At 37.9% G+C, this 12273-nt stretch overlaps 1 protein-coding gene across 1 annotated transcript; it reads right to left on the bottom strand.

The window, feature by feature from the left end:
• Nucleotides 1–10582: 10582 nt before the first annotated feature.
• CML23 (calmodulin like 23) lies at nt 10583–12061 on the bottom strand. Its single transcript, XM_021956279.2, has 2 exons — nt 11496–12061; nt 10583–10758 (listed from the first exon to the last, which is right to left on the bottom strand). Exon 1 carries the CDS (start codon nt 11991–11993, stop codon nt 11508–11510), a length of 486 nt encoding a protein of 161 aa, XP_021811971.1. The 5' UTR covers nt 11994–12061; the 3' UTR covers nt 10583–10758; nt 11496–11507.
• Between the last annotated feature and the right edge of the window lie 212 nt (nt 12062–12273).

Below are 12273 nucleotides of genomic sequence, written 5' to 3'. Positions count from 1 at the left end.
ACACCTGAAAAAGAGTATCCAAAAATCACAAATTAAATTACTCGTGCGTCAAATATTAGGGTTTAGGTTTTTCACGTTCAACCGTCATCCCCTCATTGGCCTAACAACGCTCGTTTTCATCCACGTTCAACTGTCGTCACCTTCCTCGACTTGACAAGGTCGAGTCACTTTTCTTCCACATTGAGTCGTTGTCGTTTCTCTTCCACGTCGAGTCGCTGCCGTTTCTCTTCCACGTTAAGTAGCTGCTGTTTCTCTTCAACGTCGAGTCGATGCCATCACTCCTCTCTTCGATTCTGGGGTGTTGGCCTCGTTATTGTCTCTCTCATATCCTGGGTGTTAGTTTCGTCGTTCACTTTCTCTTCAGTGTGTTGGCGTTTTTGGTGGTTGCCTTAGTATGGTGGTTTCAGCGGGTCTACTACTACTATTGTGCCGACAGTATACAAGTCAACAGCGACTATGGTGCAAGCTGCTTCGTTGGGTCAGCAGTCACGGTGGAGGTGGATTTCCTCACGCTCCCTCAGCCCTTCGATCTGCGATCTCAAGCCTTACCTTCATGAGAAGACGACTGCTGTCCAGAGATTTGGCGTGGGTGGCTCTTCACCTAGGTCTATAGCTTTGGTCCTTCTTTTCACGGTGTTGGGCCAAGTTTTTGGCAACTAGAGGGTTGTTGGGTACCATCTTTTTACCCATCTTACCCTTTTTTTCATTCGGTCCAGTTTGGTGTTCCAGTTTTTTGGTCCCGATGCACACCTCTAGTTCTTATAGACTAAGAATACTGTCCAAACGGCCAATGCCAACCAAAAATCCCGTCGAAAGTTAAGATAAACAATGTGTGCTTCAAGAACATTAGGGGCACTTCTGCTGATCATGTTGTTGTGAAGCTTAATTGCAGCAAAGGCATTCCAAGCCAGAATGTGCAAATTAGTGACATCCATTTGACATACAATGGGAAAAATGGTGCTGCCACATCTGTATGTACTAACATCAAGCCTACTATGACAGGCCAAATTTTTCCACCAGCTTGTGGAAAGACTGCAGTTTAATTTGCTGCAGCTTGTTGCATTCCTAAGAGGACACAAATTAATGTGCAAACAACCAATTAAAAATACCCGCAAGTGCACGGATCTATCGAAGTATAGATTATGTAAGTACGGGGTCGATCCCACGAAGAACTTGTCGGCTTCCTATAAGTTCTAATTTGAGTACGTAAAGAACACTTAATTGACACACCACAAATGCAAAATGAAAACTAAAAATGAGTAAAGAAGTGTAAAAGAAATGAAACAATACAAGAAAACTAGAGAAAAACACAAACAGCACTTTCTATCACCCTTTTATCACCATTTGGACAGATTCGTTTTTCTATTTTTCCAGTTTCGACCTCTGTCCAGTGTTTTGCCTATAACTTTCCAACCGTTTATCCAAATTTCACGTTCTTTATACAGTTGGAATCAGCACAGAAAATGGAAGAACACAACGCGGACCAAAAGTCCAAAACAGTTACTAAAATAAACAGAATTCAGTAAACAAGACACACAACGTATCAAACACACAACTCACACACACATTGGGGGGGAGGGGTTTTGGTTTGGTTCAAGTGACCTATTTCTATTGCATGAAAGTAAATGGACTTTGAATTTAAATGAGAATAGCAGAGATGAATTATCAAATTGTGAAATTAAAATGTAACAAACACTAGGGTTTCGGAATCCACCCTAAACAATTCTACCAAAGTTCATGAATACTCAAGTGATGAACTCTAAATGTGTTGATGAAGATGTTCGCAATCAAGACCATGGGTCGTGGCTCAAGACGCATTGATTCTCTCTAATATACGTAAAGTGCATAGTTCGTGCTACAATACTTGTGCCCTCCCCATAACCGAACCTAGGTATGGTTCGTACTTCGATTCAATTACAAGGAGAACCCATTAAGTTCAAAGAGAATATGAACATCACAAGAATCCTAATAGCATGGTGTTTACATTAGGTATTCAAGAAACCAATTCACATGGATGATTCTTACTTCATCCATTTATTGCTTAGGATAACATGAAGATACACATAATCCCAACAATCTCAAGAAGCATGCTTTCAAAGATGGCCAACCAAGGAAAAACACACATCAAGGATAGATTAATTTGGTGAATTGGAATTCATCAACAATATCTAGAAATTCATACACTCAAGTATCAAAACAATAAGGTAATCATGTTTAGGGCTTCAACCTAAGCCCTAGCTATGGAGTTTAGTTGCTCATACTTATTCCAAATACAAATTCAAAATAAAATTAGAAAGAGTTTACAGATTTTGAGAAAATGATGAAAGCTTCAAGGTCATCAATGGTGGAAGCCTTCTTCTCCACTTTGCTTGGCTGCACCTTGGCTTCTCCTAGCTCCAAACTCTCCAAAATCTGCTCTCAATGTGTAGAATGATCGAATGAATTGGCTACCCACATTCAAAACCTCTCCCAAAATCTGATTGCACTTCCCTTTCCATTGCCCATCAATTTCCAGCTCACAAATATAATATAAAACTCATACTTTCCTTAAAGCCTTTGCCCTTGTCCCCTTGCCATGATGAAGCTTTGTCCTCACAAAGATGCCAAAAACTTCAGAAAATATCTCATTTACAAAGGTAATTCCTTGTTACCAAGAGTTATGGTAACAAGAAATTAAGATGACACAAAGGAGGTAAAAGCTGGCCAAATCCGGATTTCCAGAGCTGTGGTAACATGCTAGATTGGTTGGATAGGCAATACTTGTCCAATGGAGCTCAAATTTGGATATGTTGTAGTTAACATCCATTGGAACAAGTCTCATGAAGATCATGACCTCATCCGAGCACCAGAGCATGTTGATCACAGGCCAAGAAGTTGACCTACGAAAATGAACAAAAACAGAATTTATAACTAATAATGCACTTTTAGCTCATTTTCATCACAACCAAGGTAAAATCTAAGAAAACACAAAAAGGAAGTAAAAAGCTATAAAATGTCAAGAACTAACTCAAAATAGTGGGTGAATAACATGAAAAATCATGTGTAAAAATGAACCGAACACAGCTTTAAGGTGATTTAATTGCATCTTAAAGAGATGATTAAAAGAAATTAGTAGGAATTTAGATGAAAATCATATGCAGAGCGCCCCTTCCATGCTTAATTGGAATGGTGGGTGGTGGTGGACTACACATATGCAACAGTATAGATGTTATCTTTTGTATACAGGTATTATGGATTTAGATTAATGTACTCTTGTTATTCATGGGAAAGAAATAGTAGAGAGATGTTAAAAAAGTTCTATTTGATTAAAAAAGAAAGTTGTTGGAATATAAAGCTTTGGAATTTTTTTTTTTCAAACCAAATTTACTCAATTAGTCTCTTTATTTATTTATTTATTTATGAATGACCACCTCGACCTGTGGCGTGCTAGCCAAGAAGGGGTTGGGTGATTTGTATATTCTTATGTTTTTTGTTTTTTAAATGCAAGAATAAAAGTAAAAAAACTTCAAAAGAAGAAGGATTATTCGAGTAATGTGTTAAATTTAAATAGACCATTCTTAAAAAGAAAGAAAAAATCCTCAAACATTTGTTATCTACCATAATTTGCATTTTTTATGCGCCTATTAATCATTCTTTCTTCTTTGCAAATGTGGGTTAGGCTAGTGTGCCACCAATTGGGATACACATGAGATTTAAAACAGGTTTCTCGAGTGTGTTTTGGGTTGCCACAATGAGTGCATCCATTCACGTTGGTCAGAGCCCTTGGTCGAAGAGGTTGTGTAGTCGGGCTTGAAGGTGAGCCAACAACTGTGACATAGGACTGCATCTGAAGGGGCACAACGATAGAAGAAGGTATCTGGTCGGGCTGACAGGTCACCGAGGTGTGACCGACTGGTTGGTGAGTTCCCTTGGCCGCCAAACCAGCCGCAGTCGGTGCTTGAGTACCCATCATCACAGCTTGTCGGAGATCTTCGTGTCAGACATAAGCATATTCCTTCTCTATGGTGGGAAACAGAGCCATCTGAAATACATCACTTCGGGCCTTGTCAAGTCGGTCATCCAAGAAGATATAAACACGGTCTCCTTGGAGAATGTCGTTGTACTCATGGATATAAGAGCCACACTTCATTCTATTTGGACGACAGAAGTCTATTTCTTGCCACAAGCCTTGGAGATTATTGTAATAAGTTTCAATCGAGCCACCTGTTTGTCACAACCGGTGAGTTTGCCGTTTAAGGTCGTACACCTGAGGGGTGTACGTGCCATTAAAGTAGATCGTGGCAATCGCATCCCATATTGCTTTTGCCGTCGGAAATCAAATAAAGGTGCTAATCAAGCGAGGGTCCAAAGAATTGATTAATCGGCCTTTCACAACTGCATTCTGGGTGCCCCAGGGGTTGAAACTCGGGTCGGTCTGAGTAGGTGTCCCAACTTGTCTTTGCCGGCAACATACATCTCGACACCTTGGGACCAAAGGGGGTAGTTGGAGCCATCCAACTTGATTCCAATATGTGTGGACGCTTCATAGGTAATAGTCGGGGTTGGGTATACCATGCTAAAATATGAGAATCTATGAGAGAATATTGTTTGTGGGAATTTTCTGTATATTCTTCTCCTTGTAGGAGGCCATATTTATAGTACAATATATATCCTTGTAGGTTAAGGAACGTAATAACTCCTAATTCTATTTACAGTAGGAAATCATGAATTAAAGTAAATCATTTACATTTAATATAGGAATTCTTGGCGTGTAAGAAAAGTAAATGCAGGTCCACAAGTCGTGTGAATATATACAACCATACTTTTTTTCAAATTTGTATCAACTTTCTCACATGGAAGATGTCTACAACTTTTACAAATATTAATGAGTCTCACCAGCTGTTTGTACCCTATCTGATCCTCCACTCATCAATTGACACGTGGATCACTTAAACTCCCCAAGTGCCTAAGGCTCCGAACAATCAGCATCGGCTACCGATGGTACTGTCTCACAGCAGCAAAAGATTGCTACAGGCCCAGCATAGTCTACAATCGGTATTCCCTACCGATTCTGCAGAATCAACCTCGAAGCACCCGCCTGAAATATCTAAGGACTCGTGTCAACCTCTTAGGGCCCTCCCACGAGTCTCACATTGAAATTAAGTGCTAAGAGCATACAAAATCCCCTCTATAAATAGGCCCCTTCACTACAATACAGGGGTAAGACTTTCCTGCTTGACCTTTATACTAATATATTGTCAACAACGTGGGCTCTTAGAAAACAAACTTACTTTAGCATCGGAGGGTCTTAGGCTGGTTCCACACCGGTTCCATAGACCTCACGAGTCTCAACTCTCTTCTATTCAGGATCTGCATCCAAGGACAAGAAGAATCTGCATCTATCACTCAATCGATCTGCTAGATCGTCCTCACCACTTGTAAGTTGCACTCATCTCTATCTGTTCAGCTTTAGTGCCAACACCAGCTAAATAATATACACAGTAGAAGTTACATGAAAACATCGTTGGCAACTAATTGATGGCTCTTTCAAAGAAAAAGCTTATAGTTAGAGGGGAAAAGAAACAAATAAGTTTGCCTTGGACAAAAGTTGTTAGTAATTTGGTTTGATAATGTTAGTGGTGCGATGGTAAGCTTCCAATCGGACAATATATAAATTGGGTTGAAACAAAAATGGAGTACATAAAACTTAACTCACTTTTAATCATTCTCAACATCACCATTTACTTGATCCACCAAACAAGGCTCCTTCTGTTCCATTATTCGAAATCTCAAACTTGACATAACCACAATCAACACTCAATAACATTCTCTCTCTCCCAATCTGTTCCACCCAAAAACTGTGCCTCGCTATATAAGAATTCTATAGTGAAGGCCTTATATCTAAGGCCCTTAGATGATCTCTTAGATGTTAGATCAAATTGGTTAGCCGTTAGATCAAATTGGTTAGTTTGATCAAACGGTTAAGAGATATGACCTCATGGCTTTAATTTGAGCTGCGGATCCTACCCTGGAAACATAATTTGAGCTGCGATCTGATTCCATCATTAAATAAATCGACAAATAAGAATATTTGTCCATCTGTAATAGAAATTACATTAGTAGGAATATAAGATGAAACATCTCCCAATAGGGTCTCAACTATTGGTAAAGCATACAAGCTTTAGCCGTTTTGCAGACTTGGAATTGAAATGTTGCTTGTACTTTGGTGTTCAGCAGGTTGCAACAAGAGGGAGAAAATCCAAGAGACCAGCAAGAAAGTTGAAGATTTTAAAGATACTAAAGTTACTAATGTTACTGGAACTTAGCATAAATTGTTGAACCATGAATTTTTCGACTGTTGGGCTAGCTAAATTTTTTAGCTTAAACTTTGATGATCTTTTTTATATTTATATTTTACAAAAACTTAAAATTTCTATAGTTTTTCTATAAATAAAAGTAATCATTAAATCATACAAACCAAAAAAATAAATACATTTAACATAAAACAAATACATATTAAATACAACCACAAAATACATATTATCAAAATAAATATATGTTCAACAACATAATCAAAAAAGCTCCTAAAAAATAATATAATTGAAAGTGTACATATTCAAGCTGTACCCTGCGATTCTTGAGATAATTAAAATCCTCGGTCATCATATCTAAATCGATATTGTCATCAACTTCTTTTTCAGTATATACAATCATCTAAATCAATATTTTCCTAATGTGCTGTAGTTTATGGTAGGCCATATAGGTTCTTTTTGTTTAAAAATCTGCATTAAACAACAGCCAGACTTCATGGCTGGCTATGTGAATTTTGTGATGTAAATTTTGTGGTATTGGAGGCCCTGGGATCAAACTCTTTGTTGTACCATTGAGAATTTGCACCATTGAGAATTTGCACCATTGAGAATTGTCGTTAGGTTTGAATGTCATTTGTTTAATCTCTATACCCTTATCATTTTAGCAATTAGCTTCACGTTTCCCAAAAAAATTGAAATCTAGCCATAGAAAACCAAATTAATCTCGGCCATCAAGTGACTGTTGTACAATAAAAGAACATGTGCACACAACCATCATGTGGGTCCCATCCCAAAGTTCCCTTATTTGTTGGTGGACTATGTATATGTACATTTTTTCCTTCTTCAAAAAGCTACCTGGGCTACAGCCAGTGTAGCTTTGTGAGTGGTTTCGTCTAGGGCTGACAATGAGTTGTGTCGTGTTGGGTTTATATTGTGTCAGGATTATTTACATGTCAAGAATGTTAAACCCAAACCCAACCTGTTTAATAAATGTGTCATTTTCGGGTTGACCCTTTTTTTCCTGTGCGGGTTTCGGGTCTTGTCGGGTTAACCCGCTAAATGGAAGCAAATAAAAAATAAATAAATAAAATCTAAATTATTTGGATAAATTAATCAAGTAATTGCATTTTTTATTTTTTATGTAAAATAATTATTGCATTTTGCCTCTCTCTCTCTCTATATATATATATATATAAAGATTGAGAATGAGAAATAAAAAAATAAATAAAATGAAGAAAAAATAAAGAAATGAGTTGGCAGGTTATCTAGGTATTTTAGCAGGTTAGCGCGTTGACCCGTTTAATAAACGGGTTAAACATGTGTCGGGTTGACAGGTTACATAGGTATTTTATTGGGTTGGCGGGTTATATAGGTATTTTAGCTGGTTGGCGGGTTGACCCATTTAAAAAACGAGTTAAATGACCCGAAACCCATCCATTTATAAACAGGTCACTAGCGGATTGACCAAAAAATGACCCGTTTTTTAATCGTGCGGGTTCGTGTCGTGTTTTTTCTGTGCGGGTTTCAAGTCGTGTAACGAGTCATATCGGAAATTGCCACCCCCGCCCGTGCGTAGCATGACATTTCCATGGCTTGACATTGTGCATGCACATTTTTATTTTTTTATAAAGCGATATTCTAAATTACTCTAATGTACAGGGAGGGGTCCGGAATCGAATGCAAAGCGTGGTGCACTCACAATTTTCTTACAACCTTCTTATTGTTTGAGTACTACTATTTGTATGTTATGCTAGGGAAGGGACCTCTATTTATATGTTTCACTCGAGTGCCTTGCCCATCAAGAAACACTCCAGATACCAAACTTCATTAGATTATTATTTCAATCCATATAGAATTTGAAATCCTCTAACTCTTGTGTTTCAATTGGAATCAAGGACAGTCCCATGAACATTTTAACCTGGGCTATAGCCCAGGGAACTTCTTTTTTTTTTGGGGACTAAATTAGTACTCTAGCCTAGGCAATCAGCCGACTGACAAGAAGAAAGAACAGAGAGGAAGAAGAAAGAAAGAAAAAGGAAGAGCGGAAGAAGAAGGAGAGAGAGAGAGAGAGAGAGAGAGAGAAGAGGAAAAAAAACAAAGGGGGAGATGATAAACAATCGGAGAGAGAGAGAGAGAGAGAGAGAGAGAAGAGGAAAAAAAACAAAGGGGGAGATGATAAACAATCGGAGAGAGAGAGAGAGAGAGAGAGAGAGAGAGAGAGAGAGAGAGAGAAAATAAATAAAATAAAAAAGGGGAAAGGAGGAAATAGAATAAGGAAAAAAAGGATGTGTGTGTTGGGATGAGATATGTGTTTTTATTTTATTTTTTGTTTCCCTTCAATCCCTTCCAAATATTTCAACAATATTATCAATAATTCCAAGATTTTTGTCTGTTTCAAATGTCAGTAGAATAGAAAAAAAGTTCTAAATATGATAAAGAAAATATATATATTGAAAAAAGAGGGCTTATAATTTTTTTTGGTAACAAACAAGAGCTTATAATTTACCCAAAAAAAAAAAGGCATCCATTAAACACAGTCTAAAAAAATATATCAATCATTGGATTCGTTTCAACATTTAGCCTACTCCTACAAATATTTCTAACTTCGCCCTTGAATTTAGCCCATGTCATTTTCCAATCCTGGGTTCGTCCCTGATTGGAATAGCACTTTAACAAGAGATTTAAGCTTGAGCTTTACTTCTTGAACTAGGCAAACTCCTAGAGACCTCATGTGATTAGAAGACCACATTTTGTGGATTAAGACAATAAATTGTCTTACATTCTCCCACTTGGTTGATTAATCACAAAAGAATTTGCATTGCTCACATTAAGGCCATGTGAAATATATAACTCAAACTAATTCCTACCAAGCCATTGTCAATTAAGAAGAATGAGAAGGAATTATCAAGAATTTATTGAATATCTGATACTTCAAGGTTTTTTATAATAACACTTAACATCTTTCATAAGCTTCGATCAAGATTAAATACTGAACAAATATGACAAACTGTAAATGCTATGTGAAAACCATGCTAATTCATGTGCCCCTCTATATTACTACCAATATGTCTCTCCCTTTGATAAACAAAGAGACTTCACCATCATGAATGAATGCCATATGCAGCAACCTTAAATGCTAGCTTTGCTACCTATTTTGCATTCATGTCTCAAAATACAAGTAAATAATAAATTAAACTTTAATCTAATTTAAAAGAAAAACACTTAATTGAACCTCAAACTGAATTAACATCCATTGAAACAAACCAAACTGTCAAAATCTAAACAAGCTAGTGAAAAGCTATTTAAACAAAACCAAACTCCCATTGATTCATGCATCCATATCTGTTCTTAACCCCATGCTCAACACATGTCTATGAAAAACACCATTTGGAAGTCCTTTAGTAAGTGGATCTGCAATCATCTGATATGTGCTGATGTGACTATATTACTTCTACTAAACACCAACATGTAAACTTTTGTTCTCTGCAAATACCTCATGATGTTCTTACCTGCAACCTACTGTGCTTGACCATGATTTGAATGAAACCTACTTAGTACACTTATAGGAAAAGCTATATCACGTCTTGTACATATGTGGATGGAGGCTACTACAACAAAATCTCCAATTCATTGATCAAAAGCCTTTCAATTTAGTTTACTAACTAATTTTTCAATAAATCGCACCTAACCTAACTAGCCGGTCTAGTTCGGCTGATTTTCTGTCCCAATTCCTAGCCCTATTTTTTGAAACTATTTACCCAATTAATCATTCATTAATACATGTTGAGAAACTTGATTAATTCAAAATTGATGTGGCTTATGCCATCTCATTTGAAATTCAAATTTAGTGTCTATTATCTTTACTGGATTTTGAACATGAAGGGCAACACCAATAACAAAGGAGACCTTGACTCAATCTCTATCTCATATATCTTTTTTTTTGGGGGGAGATTTACTATTATACCCAATATAGGGGCCCAAATTATAAAAAAAAACTTATATGAAATAGATTTTAGAAACACAACTAAAGCTCATTTACAACATAACAAAGAGTCTTTTAACTTCTTATAAATTACAAAACTGCTATCGATTTCTTAAAACAAACACAATCCCAAAACCTCATTAAAAAAATCCAAAACACTAAATGGTGTAGGATTTATCTGTATCAATAGTGCTAAGCATGAGTATATGACTAATTTTTATTTTTATTTTTCGAAACTATCTCATATCTCCTAAATCTTACTAAAATATATTCTAAACACATAAGAAGTCATGATTAAAAAAAAAAAAAAAAAAAAAAGAAGCTTTTATTGGCACTGTAAAAAACATTAAAAACAACAGGAAAAAAGTACAACCACTCAAACGACCAAACAAGAGCATCGTTGTCTTAAAAGGCTCCACATGTCACAGCTGGCAGCCATCCCACCATGGGCTTCACATGTGGGCCCTTGCATGTGAATCATACTCCCTGTATAAAAAGGACTTTAAAAAATTAACAAAAACACCCTAATTTAGAGTCAGCGGAAACTAGAGTAACTTTCAACACACAAAATATCTCCCCAAGTCCACACGCTATGCATTTCTTTAGTCCCCCAAACAACCAATCAACATCAGGTTACTTTGCGAACACCTTTTACATTATCTGAAAACTTGGTTTTCCTTTTCTCCACAGATCTCGGGGTCAATATTTTAAAATAATTTTATAAATACTTTCGACCAAAAAAGAGAGTTTAGGGACACACTGAGACATTGACGACGAGGAGAGAGAGAGAGACGCACCCAACGCACCCAATTCCGCGTTGAGGTCAGCAAAACCCAAATCACTGACCATCCCACTACGGCAAGGCAACAACAACACCTAACATTATTACTGCCACCCACCTTTTCGCTACTTCCACCACTTTCTATCAAGAAAAGTACCAAAACCATACCCCATAGAAAAGTAATAATAATAAAATTAAAAAGAAAAATTAAGAAAATTAAGAAACGAGAAGAGCAATACTTAATTCCAAAAGACGATAGTGGATCCAATTAGCACCAACGATGTTAATTTTGTACACTTTTCCAATTAACTACGTCAAATCCCTAAGCAACTGAAACTAAATCAAACTACTGATTAGAAGAAGACTATCTAATAATTCCGATTACGCTTTTCTTTTTTGCACTGTTTTGATTTTGAATTTTGATCGCTAGCCAAATACGCACCCGTACGGAGGATCAACGGGGATTCATCATCTTCTTGAACTCGTCGAAGTTGACGTGGCCATCGCCGTCGGCGTCGACGTTGCTGATCATCCTCACGCAGTCCTGGAGCGAGCACTTCAGCCCCAATCGCTTCATCACCTCGTGAAGCTCACTCGCCGAGATCAGTCCGTTCTTGTCGAGATCGTAGAGGTCGAAGGCGTCGCGAAGCTCTTGGCTCGATCCGCCATTCATGAGCTCCGCGAACTCCAGGATGTCAATGTGGCCGTCGCCGTCTCTGTCGAACTCCGCCATTATGCTGCTCACTTCCTCCAGCGACGAAGTATCGGAGCCGAGCTCACCGAACACGTCCCTGAGCTCGTCGCAGGAGATCTTTCCATCGCCGTTCTTGTCGAACTTGTTGAAGATTATCTCCAACTGCTCCCTGGATCCCACCGCGCCGACTCCAGAGCCTATCCAGCTAGGGTTAGGGCTTGAAGAAACCAAATTGCTCTTCGACATCGCCACAGAGACAGAGAGAGAGATATAGAGTAGAGAAGGGCTCTGAGCTTTGTTTAATTGCGTGACAAACAAGAGATATATATAGGCGACTTTCACTCGGTTTTGAACGCGCTTGTGGAGGAGGCAGCGATCAGGTGTTTGCCGACTTAGCATAGTTGGAATTTGCGAACCGTTAAAGATGGGACAGAGAGTCCTCAGCGAATGAAAAACAGACACGTGGGAAGAGAGGGTGAGCAAGGGTGTAGAGCATTTGGGCTATAAAGGCAAAATTTGTGCTGGC

This window comes from Prunus avium, chromosome 3 (genome assembly GCF_965620075.1).
Source record: "Prunus avium chromosome 3, drPruAviu1.hap1.1, whole genome shotgun sequence".
Lineage (NCBI taxonomy): Eukaryota > Viridiplantae > Streptophyta > Magnoliopsida > Rosales > Rosaceae > Prunus > Prunus avium.
The sequence above is the reverse complement of the archived record's forward strand: the minus strand, read 5'-3'. Positions and strand labels throughout refer to the sequence as shown.